At 32.0% G+C, this 16,249-nt stretch overlaps 1 protein-coding gene across 5 annotated transcripts in view; it reads left to right on the forward strand.

Moving 5' to 3' along the window:
- LOC148601683 (chloride channel protein 2-like) overlaps nucleotides 1–15,970 on the forward strand; it is a 68,823-nt gene extending 52,853 nt beyond the window's left edge. For all 5 annotated transcript variants that reach the window (XM_088555679.1, XM_088555680.1, XM_088555681.1 and 2 more), the window contains 7 exons: nucleotides 966–1,107; nucleotides 1,506–1,585; nucleotides 2,350–2,409; nucleotides 2,847–2,888; nucleotides 5,222–5,326; nucleotides 7,242–7,328; nucleotides 9,681–15,970. In XM_088555679.1, coding sequence (XP_088411805.1) covers nucleotides 966–1,107; nucleotides 1,506–1,585; nucleotides 2,350–2,409; nucleotides 2,847–2,888; nucleotides 5,222–5,326; nucleotides 7,242–7,328; nucleotides 9,681–9,893 — 729 coding nt within the window. In that variant the 3' untranslated portion in view covers nucleotides 9,894–15,970. The remainder of the gene's footprint in view (nucleotides 1–965; nucleotides 1,108–1,505; nucleotides 1,586–2,349; nucleotides 2,410–2,846; nucleotides 2,889–5,221; nucleotides 5,327–7,241; nucleotides 7,329–9,680) is intronic.
- Nucleotides 15,971–16,249: the final 279 nt, after the last annotated feature.

Consider the following 16,249-nt stretch of genomic DNA (forward strand, 5'->3'; position numbering starts at 1 on the left):
TTAACTGCAGGGTAGTTCAAGATATATATATATCTACAGATGTTATGGAAGAAAATTATTTTTCATCCTATTCTTAATTTAAACTATTTCTCAACTCTATTTGAGAAAATTTTGCTCTTGAACAAAGAAGTAATTTAAACCACTCATTACTAAAGGAGAAGATGTAGATCTGATCATAGTAACAGCTTGTCAGAATTTCTTTCCACACTGAAAACTTAATTTTTAAGGAGGTAGACCTAGGGTAAGGGACATAACTCTTGAAATCAGTGATATGTTTGTATCATATTCAATCAAACCAAAGCCTTTCAAGCTTTCTTTTGAATCAGAATGAAATCAGTCCAAGTTACTTTGATGCTTACATGAAATTGATGTAAAATGGTGACTACAAACGTTCCTATGATTTGTGAGAGTCGTGTCCCTTACCCTAGATCTACCCCCTTAATTGTACACTTAACCTAAGACATTTCAATATTCAACAAAAAATTAAGGGTTGCAAGGTCAGAATGAATTTTGTCTATGTAACAGTATGTAATTTCATATTGGCCCTGTTACAGGTTTTGGTCAATCATATTGGCCTCAACAGCCGTATTGGCCCTCGGCGATGCCTCGGGACCAATACGACCGCCTCGACCAATATGACAGACCTCAAACCTATAATGGGGCCAATGTGAAATTACATATTTATTAACATATATTACATACATGAGCATACATGTATTTAGATTATACATTTGAATTTCTCCGCTCCCTCATCAAACTTGTTATTACTGGATAAATGGTGCAGTCCTTATTGATGAAAAAGTAACAGGAAACTTTTAAAGGCAAAAACCTTTCAATGCAAATTAAATTAGATTTTAAATACTTATATGAATAATATTAATATGGTAATAAATGGGGAATAGCTCCAATTTAATGTCTTACTTCTTAGACTATTTACAAATATAGTATTTGTTGTGTATTTATAGCAAAGTGAGGAGAATTTGACAGCTGAGGAGAAGGAAGAGAGGACATATCACACCATCCAAGTTCCCCTCCGATCAATATTGAAAAAATCATCCTCGGCCTCACGCCTCCCACCAAAGTCTGGTAGTGCAACAGATCTTAAAAGTAAGTTCATTGTTCAGCCATGGAATATTTTTCATTTCAATGAGACTACTAAATGACATTTGTAATATATTACCAAATGACATATGTAATATATTACCAAATGACATGTGTAATATATTACCAAATGACATATGTAATATATTACCAAAAGTACATTACATATGATCAGATCAATAGATTGGTGTGGTGGATTCAAACGCACCCTTTTGTACCCTCAAAATAAACAATTTTCAAATCCAAAATCAACCAAATTTGACACAGAAAATTTCAAGTCATCAACAATTTTAGATAATTAAACATATCCTGGAAAAATACTGGGTTTGGGTCTAATGATATAATCTACATGCAAAAATAAGTTTTATCTATTAAATTGTAGTTTTATTTAATTTTTTTTTCAGCTGAAATAAATATGTTCTACAGAAAACTTGCTAACCAGAGGAAAGATAGTATATGTGAAGATGTACCATTCTTTATCAATGTAAATACTGATAAATAAGAGTTTTAAGTATGGACACACATCTACATGTATCACATGAACTTTGAACTTTGGAAGCCTTTGTAGTGATAGCATGAAACTAAGGTGCAATAGGTTCTTTTTCAATCTATTTCAGATGTGTAGTGTGTAAGATTTGTGTCGCCTTTATATATCTTTCTAGGTTTTATATATGTTTTAATTTAAGAGGTCAAAGGCAACAAATTTAAATGCTTTTAAAAATATGAACATTTTTATAACTAAGATTGTCTGATGAAATATTCTAGTTTTAAACCCAAACCAAGAAAATTCTATTTACAATGAAAATTAACACTCACCAAAATAAACCCCAAAAAAACTTCACAATATCTGGGACTTTCATGAATAAACTTATACTTTGAAAGTTAAAACTGCCAGGTTTAGCATTATAGTAAACATTGCAAAAAATAAATGCCAGTAATACATGTATATTTATTGTCACTGTTGTTCATCTTAGTAGATTGTTTTAAATGAATGTATTCACAGATGTCGTTTTTGAGGGTTTAAAAAGTAATTAGCATTTGATTGTGTAAAAAAGAACTATTTTGCCGGTACTATTTTTCTGGTTCCTTCGACCATTGCAAAATAGTGAAAATCAGTAGTAACTATAAATACTTAAATTGATAAGTTTACATGTACCGATTTGATTAGTTTCGTACAACATACTATGAAAGGTTTATAGTAAATTTACCCAGATGAGAATATAACCTCATTTTAATGTATTTTTACAGAAAGAAAGTTTCTCAAATTTACCATCAGTAGAGAGAAGTAGAAACAAGAAAGTTAGACTGGTAAGTATTGATGATTGATGCTCCTGAAATACCTCACAAATGTATAATGATAGACGACTTTGCATTCACTTCCGTTCCAGAAAAGTTCTTCCATTATATCAAGGTCAGCTGGGGTCAGCATGTGTAAGATCGGGAGACCTTGTAATGGTAGCCAAGGGAACAGAAACTTGATTCAATTACTGTCAGGAATTTTTAAATGATATATATATTATAGAAGCACTGCCTGATTCTTACAAAGACTGACACTTAACGATTCTGTCATTGCTGCAAATGAAATTAACATCTAGTCTTCAAATCACTTAAAGATTGGAGTGACTTCTTTTTTGGCCATGAAAGATGTTATTTACAATTTAGCTTTGCAGAATGAGTAAATAAACATTAAATGTGTTAAGCATATTCCATTTAATCACAAATGTGGCAATTTTTTTTTCCTTCAGCCTCCAGAACCAGTTAAAGTCAGTAGCTTACCTGAAGATAAGGTATGTATGTTACAATGCTATCATATATCACCAAAAAATTTGTTGAAGAAAATATATTAGTTGAATTCTTTTTTTGTAGAGATTTGTGTGATAAGGTTTGAGTTGCTCTCTACATTCAATACTTTATGAACAAGAAAAGTTCATTGTTTAAAATTTTAGAAATAATGGGACAGCCTTCGTTGATGTAATTAATGATGATTCAGCAAATAAGCTATCTACAATAAATTTACCCTAAAGAAGGTTCATTAAGAGACATGTACATGTATGGAAGAATTACATTTATCTATAAGCATTGATGACAGTTGTATGATCTTCAAAAGGTCGAATTTAATTTACACAAATCTATGGTTCTTGATAGTGTATAAAATATTTATTGTGTTTGTAAAATAGGTCGCTGCCATCTTAAATCTCACATTAAACAGACTGGTTAAGTAGAATCTGTGCATGAGTGTTGTTACAATAGGCTATTTTTGAGTTAGATTTTATGACAAAGACCTTTATAGTAGTCACTAATTCATGCATGGAAATTTCTTTGAAGCAGTTCGTTAGAGGTTGTCATATTGTTAGAAATGATATCGATGCTGTAATTCTAAAATATGCTATATTTACATTTCTTTATAAGGTCAGTAGTTACAGTGCTTAATGTAGCTAATTATGTGTTGAAGTGGCTTCCTTTGAAGGATTTTTTTCTTTACTTTTCAGTTTTATGTGGCATGATTTTACATCGATTTTTCCTCCATTTATTTGGAATATTAATGTAGCTTAGTCACTGATTTCGATAGTAGTGAATAGGTCACTTTGAAGGTGCTACCTACGATGTCTGTAATTTTTATCCCCCCACTGTAAAAGTTGCTTTTCTGTTCGGTGTTTTGGCAGTGTTTAAGATTCTATCTTTTGAAAAATAATTTTGTGTTCATTCTAATGGCAGCTAATCTTTTGCTTTTGTGTAACAATGAAATATGTTTTTTTTTTTTTTTTTTTTTTTTTTTTTTTTGTGATTTCACAAATAAACAAGGTATTGTTTGAATTCAGATTTATTTTGGAATTAAGAAAATGACTAAAAATAAATTTGTATAACTAAACTTTACTAAGGGGGCTAGCCATGCCGGCAGGGCTAAGGGGTAGGGTTAGTAGGAAAACTGAAGTCAAGGAAAACTGACTAACCCCTCTTAGTCATGACAGCATGACTAACCTCCTTTTTAGGGGTTAGTTTTATCAATTTTTTTTAAAATTATTTTCTTAAATCCAAAATAATAATTCAAATAATACCTTGTTAATATTATATGTATTGTCTTGTCTTTGTCACAAACACTTAACATTTGTGACATCACAGTAAAATTTTATTTGTGACATCACAGTAAAATGTTATTTGTGACATCACAGTAAAATGTTATTTGTGACATCACTGTAAAATGTTATTTGTGACATCACAGTACATGTTATTTGTGACATCACTGTAAAATGTTAGTTGTGACATCACAGTAAAATGTTATATGTTTTGTTGTAATAACAAAGCTATTGAGACAACAGATCAAAATTTTGTGTCACAGTTGGTCATTTTTCTGAGATGAAAAAACTTGTGGGTGAAAACTTTGATGCACCATGATTTATAACTGATGTTGGGACAGGACACACTAAAATTTGTCTGTAAATGGCATGTATGCCAGAGGAGGATTATCAAGCATCAAATTGGCTGGTATGTTTAGAGAGAATTATCTAGCCGTCAAATTAGCAGGTATGCCAGATTTGACTGTCTAGTCTTCAAATTGTCAGGTGTGCTGGAGGGGATTATCATGCCTTCAAAATGGCAGGTATGCCAGAGGGGATTATCAAACCTTCAAATTGGCAGGTATGCCAGAGGGAAGTATTTAGCCTTCAAATTGCCATGTATACCAGGGGGGGTTATTTAGCCTTCAAATTGCCAGGTATGCCAGAGGGGATTATTTAGCCTTCAAATTGCCAGGTATGCCAGAGGGGATTATTTAGCCTTCAAATTTGCAGGTATGTACAAAAACAGTGAAACTTGTATAAATTGATCCCTAAAAAAATGAAAAACCTGTCTAAACAAGACACTTTAAGAAGTTTCTTTTTACCAGTTAAAATGTGTTTTGAACCGTGGTAAACCAAACACCTGTCTAAATCATACCAGTTTTAAAGCCCAAAATGAGTTCAGTTTAGACAGGTTTCACTGTACAGGTACAACTCGCTGATTATTGTTATTTTACCACATGCTACGTTGTTATATGAGTTGTACTTACTGTAGTCTATCATTAAAATCAGTATACAAATTGAGTTCCAGGCATTTATTTATTATTTCATTACTTCTGTTTTAGCAAAAACAATGGGAAGAAGAAAAATTGAATGAAACTATAGAATGGGAGGGTTGTCAAATAGACCCTGCTCCCTTCCAGCTTGTAGAGAGGACCTCATTACATAAGGTGAGTTTTTACGAGAGAGAGAGACAGACTAACACTAGTTCACATTAAAGTATAGTATGAGTAGTTTAATTATATGTCCCAGAACTTTGGTGGGGAGACTTATTGTTTTTGCCCTGTTGGCCTTTATGTCTTCTCAGAAACTACTGCACCAAATTTCATGAAAGTTTGTAGGCCATTTACAGGGATGATTTTTGTCCATTTTTTTTTGTCCATTGAATCCAGATTTTACCGTTACTGATTCTTTTTTTTTTACTGTTTATTTATTTCTGATTTTATCAATTTCCACTTTGTTTGATGACCTCATAAAATCATCCCTGCAATATGACGTGACAAGACATGACATATATTTGTGCATATCATCAGGAATGTATGACACACTGAATTTTGTGAGAGTTTTACCCCTTGGAACTTTGGAACTGGGGGAGACATACATTTTTGTTAGAAAAAACATACTTCAATTTTGATATTATTTAGTACTCTTCTTCACCTCCAAATTTTAATTTTTTTCTTTTTGGATTTGAATGTTTGAATTTTTTTCAGTTTAAAAACCTAAGTGTGTCAAAATTCCAATGTATTTCATATCTTACCTCCTATTCAGGGCTTTTATTTGAAGACAGTAGGCATCAGTTTTCTCCTTCTACCTTTGTTGTTTAAGATGTCTACTTCAGCAAAAATTTGTATTAAGCTAATGGGAAAATAGCCATCTGCTTGTGACTGCATGTCTACTTTGAAACGTAATAAAAGCCCTGCCTATTGATATTGTATTAAAGCTTACTTCCATTTCACATGAAGAGGTTGGGTTAAGTTTTCATTTACTATACATTAAGAGTCATGGTTATGAAAAGTGTGTGGCAGAGTTGAAAAAAAAAATGAATAGGGTTTGTAATAGGGTATGTAAGTCTCGTTACGTGACTCCGCGTTGTCATGAGAATGGGTCCTCGTCTACCATTCAAATGCATTGAGATTCGTCATTAACATAGCACTGAGTTCAACATGAAAAGCAAAATATCTTTCTGTGAAAAAATACTGTTAAAAAATGACAAATATCTAGCTATACAGGATAAAAATGTTAAGAAAGGTATAAGAGTAGAAGATTTTGCATTGTGATGCAGCGCTTCGATTTCCTGGAAGTAAACAATAAAATGCAGGTCGGTCTTCATATTTCAATACATTCTACATCGAAAATTCCGGAAGGGAAACGGAAACTAGAACTAGACTTACAACCCCTATTCTCGTTCTATTTTTTCATTTTCCTTAAGGAAATTTCTGATGTAGAATATACTAATAACCAACAACCGTTTAACACTTTTATCATGTAGAAATAGACTTTAGTCATTTTTTATCGATATTTTTATACTAAACAGTGTTTTGCTTTTAATACAGAACTTCATGCTTTGTAAATGACAAAAATCTCATGCATTTGAATGGAAGGTATGGACCCATTCTCATGAAACCATGTATTCCTGATGAGACTTTCACTCCCAATAATGTATATACGTGAACCTTTTTACAGGAGATAAGAATCTTACATTTTGTCCATGTCCTATTGAGAGATAAGTGGCTTAATTAATAAGGGTAACCACAAAATTACTAAACACAAATCTGATCCATATTCAGGTCAAGTCCAAAACAAGCCTGACAAAATAGGTACTACACCACTGGAGCAGCTGGTACCACAATGGTCCTGACTTGGTACAGGCATTTCAAATAAAATGATGGGCTAAATCTAGGTTTTACAACACGCCACACCTCCCTCTTCCATGGCGATATGAATATACCGGTGATGATTAAATAGCATTGGAATGCCATTGTGTCATAAGCAGTAAATCAGCTGTCACACCTGCAAAAATCATTACAAAAAACAATCATAACTCATTGTCATAATTGTCATAAAATATTATTTCCTGTTTTCTAGGTACACTCTCTATTCTCATTACTTGGACTGAGCCATGCCTATGTCACCAATACTGGTAAATTATGTGGAGTATGTGGTTTACAACAGGTAGGTTGGGTTTTCAGGATTAATACATAAACTGTGGGTATACAAAAATACCACTGGTATTATAATTGAAAATTTCTCTATGTTGTACACATTTTTTGAAGGAATAACTGTTTATTGACATCATTAATACTGTTTTAGGGTATTTTTTCACATATGACACTGTAACTTGAGAACTTCTAATGCAAACAACTTCAGACTTTACACACACTGTGACTTGAGAACCTCTAATACAAACAACTTCAGACTTTACACACACTGACTTGAGAACTTTTAATACAAACAACTTCAGACTTTACACACACTGTTACTTGAGAACCTCTAATACAATCAACTTCAGACTTTACACACACTGACTTGAGAACTTTTAATACAAACAACTTCAGACTTTACACACACTGTGACGTGAGGACCTCTAATACAAACAACTTCAGACTTTACACACACTGTGACTTGAGAACCTCTAATACAAACAACTTCAGACTTTACACACACTGTGACTTGAGAACCTCTAATACAAACAACTTCAGACTTTACACACACTAACTTGAGAACTTTTAATACAAACAACTTCAGACTTTACACACACTGTGACTTGAGAACCTCTAATACAAACAACTTCAGACTTTACACACACTGTGACTTGAGAACCTCTAATACAAACAACTTCAGACTTTACACACACTGTGACTTGAGAACCTCTAATACAAACAACTTCAGACTTTACACACACTGTGACTTGAGAACCTCTAATACAAACAACTTCAGACTTTACACACACTGACTTGAGAACCTCTAATACAAACAACTTCAGACTTTACACACACTGACTTGAGAACGTTTAATACAAACAACTTCAGACTTTACACACACTTTGACTTGAGAACCTCTAATACAAACAACTTTAAATTTTACACAATTATATGTTACAGTCACATCTGCCCCAACGGTCACCTCAAATCTACTATCACCTTCATTGAATGGCCACTTTCGATCCCACCAAATTGTATCCCCTATACCGGGTAAATTCATTCAGCAGCCACCTCCCTTACATGGTCAGCAGTCACCCATTTCTGTCCAAAAAAGACATTTTGTTTGTTTATAACAGCCATCTTTGATAACTACATTTGAAATTGATTTAAATCTACAATTTGTTCACCATAAATGCCTAAGAATTTCAAAAAAGTATTACAGTTGCCTAAGTGGTCAATGAATTATCAATCGGTTGGCCTGATTCATCTTTCTAACAAAAAACACACTTGTATAGTTAAAGGAATTGTCTAAAGGTTTTGAAATCCACTCACTGATAGATAATCACGGGCAATAGTTTTCATGTGAAGTTCATGTTAATCGAGCTTCATGTGCAATTCATGTTAACTTCACATGAAATTAACGTGATTTTCACATGAAAATCACTTAACATGACTTTCATGTTATCAGTTTACATGAATTTCATGTGAAGATTCAATTCACCTGAATTTAACATGAAATTTATCACAAAGTTTATTTGCTCAATTCAGGTGAAAATCATGTGAAATTCATTTGAAAATCAGGTGAAATAATTTTTCCTGTATACATAATTAAATAAAGTTTAAATTAGATAAAGACGGTTTGAATTTATTGACTCTTGTTGTACAACATGATCCCATAGCAATAACTTCCTTTCTTTTGCAGAATACATACAAAATAGACACATGCATGTATATCTATTTAACTTTTCATTTTGGACTGCGAAAATTGTAGCATTTGACTAAGAGGCTTTTAAAAGGTCACCTCCTTGAGAGGTACTTTCACCATTCCCGAACAGTGACTGCTTAATAGAGGTTGAACTGTATAATAGTCTAACAATCTATACTTTTTTTAAAAAGAAAATTCAATTTTTTATTCTAGAGTAATTTTTTTTTTCATATTTTAATGGGATTTTTTTTTGTATTGTCACACTGCAACTCTGTCATGGAGAAGGGCATATCCTGAGTTCGTGGTGCAGCTATTTTTTAAATTTTGCAATACTGCAATTGTAAATGATGCACTTAAGATGAGAAGTGGCAATCACTGCAAATCTCTCATGAGGATATGAAAGGTTTGAAATTTTATGGTCCTAGAAACCTGTGAGTTTTGTCCCTCCACAATTTTTTTGAATATGAGAATTTTTTTTTTTTAATGAAAGAATTCTTCCTGTCATGTTACGGAACCTTTAAAAGTAGAAAAGGGGGGATATGTGTACATGTATCATACCTTTAAAAGTAGAAAAGGGGGGATATGTGTACATGTATCATACCTTTAAAAGTAGAAAAGGGGGGATATGTGTACATGTATCATATGCTTCTATTCAGTCATGTATTATCTTTCTTTCAGTTAAGGAATGCCATTCAGGGCAGAATTGATGAAGAAGAAGCAGAAAAACAAAGAGAGTTAGAATCGGAGGACAAAGAATATGACCCCCAACAACTGGAAATAGAATCAATGCCCCACCCCAGTGACTATCTCCTGAGCCACAAAAATCTAACAGACTTTGAGTACCCAATAGTACAAGTCTCCCCTCCACAGGATTCTGATAGTAATGTGTGATATTGGAGTGTAAAATATGATAGCAGATATGTGATATTGGTGTGCCAATGAGATATCTCAAAATTTATGTGACTGAGATATCACGAATTTGTTTACTGAGATATCTCAAATAATAATGAGTGGAATATCTCAAATTATGTGGGATTGACATATCTCAAATATCTCTGAGACGTCTCAGAATTATTGTTATTGTAAGATACTGTAGATAATGAATGAAAAAGATAAGATCTCCAATAATATAACTGACTAAGATACCACTAGTCATGTGTGACTTTGAGATATATCAATTTGATTGTATGGCTAAGATACTTTAGATTATGTGTTACTGTCACAAATATATGTCAACTATATGTGACTTTGAGGTTTTGTTAACAATGATATATGATTTTGGAGTCTCAGTATGAGGTATCAAAAATGGTAATGTGACTGTATTTTAGGTGACACATGTATGTAATTTGGTTATTGGAAACAAGTGCTGATATCATGAAGACTGTTATATCATATTTGTTAAGTGCATGAGATATTACATATCTCACTAATTATATTAGATGTAGAATACATCATGTGTCACCACAATGGGGAAATATTGATCTGATGTTAGTTGGCATCTGCTGGAAAAATGTACTGAAGTTAATGTCTTTGTGTATGTTATGTACCTACACATGTGTACACAAATGTACTATAAGCATATGTGTGGGAAATTATTGAGTAGTAGTTTTGTCTTTCAATTTTATTTACACATCTTCATAATTGAGACTGTATTATGATGATTAAGACATTAGTATAGTGGTTGTGGATTTTTTATTATCTCCCTTTGAAACTAGTTCAATAGGTTCATCCTTTTCATTCAGCAAGTTGTTGGTATATCGGAAATACATTAGTCGATCAGTTCGTCATTCCATCTAAATGAATTTGTTCACGATTATCTTGACTCCCTATGGATAGTTCGGTTTCAAAGGTTGGTATGTGGCTTTATACAGACAAGGCATATTTTACCCCTGATTTTGGTTGATGTCTGATATCAACTTCCTGTTGTGTGTGACTCAGCAATTTTTCACTCTATGGAATGATTTTGAAAAAAATTTTGTCAAAAACATCTTGGCTATCATTGGACTCCACAAAATCAATCTGATTTCAAGTATGGTATTTGGCATTGTAGAGATAGGGCATACATTATAAGAGATTTGGTTTGCTGTCAGTTATCAACTTTCTGATACTGTTGTAGATGGAATTGCCATATGAGTGATTGTATACCATGAACTTCATATTTTATAATTGTCAGTATAAGAATGCAAGATCTCATTCTCTGGGAATTTTTTTAGGGGACCACTACCTGTTTTATGTTATTCATTATACATGTATATAAACTGTTTTATAATTAGAAAATTGCTATGCAATTGGAATTTGGATGCCTTTGTGTGTTGGAGGGAAAAAAGTTCATTTAGGAATTTCCTAGAACTTCAACATGATTTTACATAAATATGCGTTATTGCATAGGTGAGGGTATACCCTCCTTCCCTTTGAGTCCAGGGATGAGTGATGGTGAGTCCAGCATGCAATTAACAACTCTGTGTCAAAGTCCAATTTAAGAAATCTCCTGTGTCCGGTCCTCGCATGTGGGAGTACTGCTTACATCACTGTGAATACAGGCTGAATCCCATGTACAGAAAGGGTTGATTAAAATGTGGTTTCAAAATAAATCTTTCAAATTTTCGATTTTGACAATTTCTGCTTTTTTGGTTGGCTCCATAAACCATGTCTGTGTTTTTAAAACAAGATTGATATAACAGCAACAGAAAAATATAAGGGCATTTTCTTAAAGATAGTTGTCCAACATAGAACAACAGAAAGGTGAAAATTTATAAGCTGTAGTGTACATATTATACAATACTATTTAACAAAGAATTAGGTAAATAGTAATCTTAATTGTTAAATCAGGGGAAAGACTTTGGTTTTTTGTAGGAGCCTAACTTGCAATAAATGAGAATTTACTGGGTATTTTGTGTACTTTTTTTTTTAAATTTAATTCAGATTTTAGATTTTCTGAGGTTTAAGGGGCATTTTGAAGCAGATGGCAAACCAAAACAGGATGCATTCTCAATTTGAAGGTCTCTTAATATCGATAACATGAAATCTAAGTGGTTATAGAAACACATTACAGAGGTTTATTGATTATACTGATAAAATGACATTTATTTTTTATACTGGTGAAATTATACATGAAAGATTAAAAGATAAAAATTGTTCTTAATTCTCAGGAACTAGTTCTGTGGATGCATTTGATCTTTACATTTAAATTTAAGGGCATTGAAGTTCAAAAATTATAAAGAACAAATTTCTATGACTGTCATATGCACAGGCAAAATTATTTTACATGATTTTCACACAAATTTCACATGATTTTCACCTCAATTGAGCAAATAAACTTTGTGATAAAGTTCACATGAAATTCAGGTGAATCGAGCCTTCACGTGAAAATCACATGAAATGTTCACATGAGTCGTGTTAAGTGAATTTCACATAAAAATCATGTTATTTTCATGTGAAGTTCATATGAATTTCATGTGAAGCTTAATTAACATGAACTTCACATGAAAAATATTTGCCTGTGTAACTGTATTTATATATCCAAGGAGTTTTTGTTGTACATAGTTTCCTACTGTTGTATTTATGTTTGATATTTTGTTAATGTTTTTATCGATCATGACATTGTTTTTACAAGAGAACTAGAAGTTCGCTGTATATATTTTTTTAGATAATGAAATGTATATACATTTGTTTACACAGGAAATTGTTAAGATTTATAACCATGTTATGCCTGATCTACAAATTTTGAGGTATCAATTTTTTTTTGTCTTGTGTTTTTTTGGTTTTTTTTTTCATTATATTATGTCCATTTTCCTGTTTGCCTGTTGACCGTTCCACTTCCATAACTAATTTCTACTTGACCAAATAATTTAATTTGATTGTTTATTTATCATTTTGGAAAGATAGGGTATTTTCCATAAACTAACTTGGTACTGTGACATCATTAATATCGATCATTCTGCGGTCCACAATTCAAATAATTCCTAATTACATAAGGCTTTAATGAAGGGACAAATCTTAATTTTGACTTGAATTGATTAGGAATTAAATTATAAGTATTGTTAATTATAAGTATTGTTTTTTTTTTGGACCAAGTTATGCTTGCATAACCAAACTTTGGGACAATTAATGCTTGTTCATAAACCAATTTACTGTTCATGAAGTGTAAACTGCCTGAAAGATGGTTCTTTTGAATAATCTGGTCAAAAATTAAAAAAAAACAATACTTAAGTACTTCTCCGTCTTAGAATCGGGCAAATGTATATAAGGTGTGGCTCATGAAGGAAAAACACGCAGAGATTTTATTGCATTAACCAAATAATTATACCTGCATGATAACTACCAGAAATAACCACCAAAGTGTTTGTTAAATTTGCCTTTTTAAGATATTGATAGGTTAAATTTAGTTGAAATGCACTACAGAAAAATGGCAGGAAAATTTTCCTGCACTCTTTCCCTATATAAGCAGTCAAAAAATATCTATGTCACAGATGTTTCAGGATAAAGTTAAATAGGTTTTTGTTTGTTTTCTAGATGTGCAGAGTATAATTTAGGCAAAAATGACGAAATTCAGGAAAATGATGTGCCACTCGTTGCCTGAATCTTACACAGAATGGTACTAAAATGGTTCACTCCTAGTAATATACATGTAGTTAATTTCAGTGGATAGAGTTGGTCTTCCCTTGATTGACTGACAATAACCTGATGTTAACTGGACAACTAGGAGATTTTAACTTTCTATCATTTCATCGTTTTTTTATTCTAAGTTTTAAAGAAAATTTAAATCTATTTGTCAATTCTCTAGTTAAGTACATTAGGTAGTTCATTAGGTGTCATTTTATTAAAGAAGACAAATTCTGTCACCTGATTCTAACTGTGTTTCTCACTGTAATATTTTATAATATGGCTTTGGCATTGTGACTTGATAAGGAGGTAGACCTAGGGTAAGGAATATAACTCTTAATATCAGTGATATGTTTTTATCATATTCAATTTCACCACCGCCTTTCAAGCATTTCTTTGAAACAGAATGAAATCAGTTCAAGTTACTTTGATGCTTACATTAGATTAATGTAAAATGGTGAATACAAACGTTCCAATGATTTGTAAGAGTTGTGTCCCTTACTCTAGGTCTACCTCCCTAAGTATCTTTTAAGTTTACATAAAAAGTTACCAGCATGATTACTCTACAAATTAGAATTTATTTTTTGTATTTTTTAAACCCACCACAATGTTGTTCTTCTGTATAGTTGAATTGACATGCATTGTAGTTCTGTAGAAACTGGTTGTCAAGTTATGGTTAGGATGGTAGTGTTAAACTACATGTTTATACTGTAAACGTACTAATTTTCACAGTGTGCTAATTTTCGCTATTTTCTTGGTGGACGGAAAATCATGAAAATAATACACGCAAAAATGTTTTTTAACACTATGTTACACCAATTATTTTTTGAAACCACAAAAATTGATACCTGCAAATATGTTCACGACAGAATCCGTGAAAATTAGCAACGGTGAATTAATACGTTTCCAGTAATGGATCATTTAATTAAAGTATGTAGGAGGACTGAAATAATTTTCATTTTTTTCAATTCTTTCACATAGAAAGTCAGTGGCTGATCTAGAAATTCCAAAAGGTGAAAGGGGAGCTTCTGACTGGCAAAATAAGGGCCTACTCAAGTGATTTTCTCTTTAAGTGTAAGTATTTGTAAGAATCAGGCAAAAGGGAAAAATAAGAAACATACATGTTAAAAACCCACCAGTCTGATCGTATAGTTTGATTGCTGCATCTCTGGACTTGTTGAGAATGTGAGAAAAATGAGGTTTTTTTTACAGTTATCTGCTCTTGAAATGTTCATTTCCATTACATTTCAATGAAATTATAACTCAATTTACCTGAACTTGATTCTGATGGTACAAATAGTCAAATTAAGCTTCCAAAATGGTGTTTTTACCATACTTTGATTTACCCACTGCCTGATTCTTACAGACTGACACTTAATTAACCAATTAGCCTATATAGATAAAACAGCATAGTTTTAAAAAAAAACCCAGAAAAATAGAATAGATTCTGCTTGTTTTAACCAAAAATATCTGTACCCAATTCTTTATCAAAATGACTTAACTTTGCCACTGGCAGATATCGTTATTTTTAATGTGTTCATTTACAATAATGTTTTATTGATATTAATTAAAAAAATGATATTGTTCATTTTAAGGCAATTGTACATGTTTTCATGGTCATGATAAAATATTTTGAAGCAATCTTTCATTGTAAATTTCATCAGAAAAGAAATATAAAGTACTGTAATATCAAACACAAACCATTAAAATACTGCTACATACGTACTACATGTAGTAATAATCATGTTTATGACTGCTTAAAATAAATCTTACCCATTTTTAGAACACATTAATGTTGAAATACATTTAGCTTTTAAAATATACAATAGTTATACATGGACTATATGCATTCAGTAGTGAGAAATTGTAGTCCAAAATTTTCTGATCAAAATTGTGATAAAATAGTCAACTAAGACATTGACCTCTTTTCCATTGTGTATTGTACTTCAAATATTTTTGAGTGTCAGGTTTTATGGTTTGTTCAAATTTTGTTTATTATTAAAACTTCAAATAAGTTTATTTCAGTGAAAGTTTCATTTTTCTATGCAAATTTTAATTTGTTGTTCGACTAACCCACTAAAACAATGACAATTGGTATCGAACAACAAAAACTGCCTTCATGGTTTAACCTCAAGCTTTCTAATAGCTTGGGAGAGAATTATGTGTTCATATGGTTAAGACAAGCTGCAGAGTGGATTTTTTTTTCTTTTTCTGTTTTACAGTACTTTCAAACTATACAAGGGAGTAAATATAAATACATGTACTGGTATTTTTTTTTCATTCGTTATGATTGTAATACATTGATGGCTGCTTTGTGAGCTCTTTGATATGGAATTTTATCACTTAATAAACTGGTAAAAATCTTACAGTGTTATATTTAAAGAGCAACCAATTCATTTTTACTCAGGAACTGGTTCCCTGAGTTCAGCAGTTAAAAAGATTCAATGTCTAAGGTGTCATTTTTTTAATATGAAATGCTGAGCAGAAAATTACTAGTATGTGTAGTTTGGTTTCTTAGTTACCAATACCTCAGTACTTTGTTTTTAGACCCCTGGAAAACAAACTTCTGCAGGTATAAAGGAATCATTCAATCTATGTGTATCCCTGTCCGCCTATCTTGTAAGTGTCCCTGATACTCCTCTTGA

This window comes from Perna viridis, chromosome 12, assembly GCF_037379345.1.
Source record: "Perna viridis isolate PV_CMFRI_1.1 ecotype Kerala chromosome 12, ASM3737934v1, whole genome shotgun sequence".
Taxonomy (NCBI): Eukaryota; Metazoa; Mollusca; class Bivalvia; order Mytilida; family Mytilidae; genus Perna; species Perna viridis.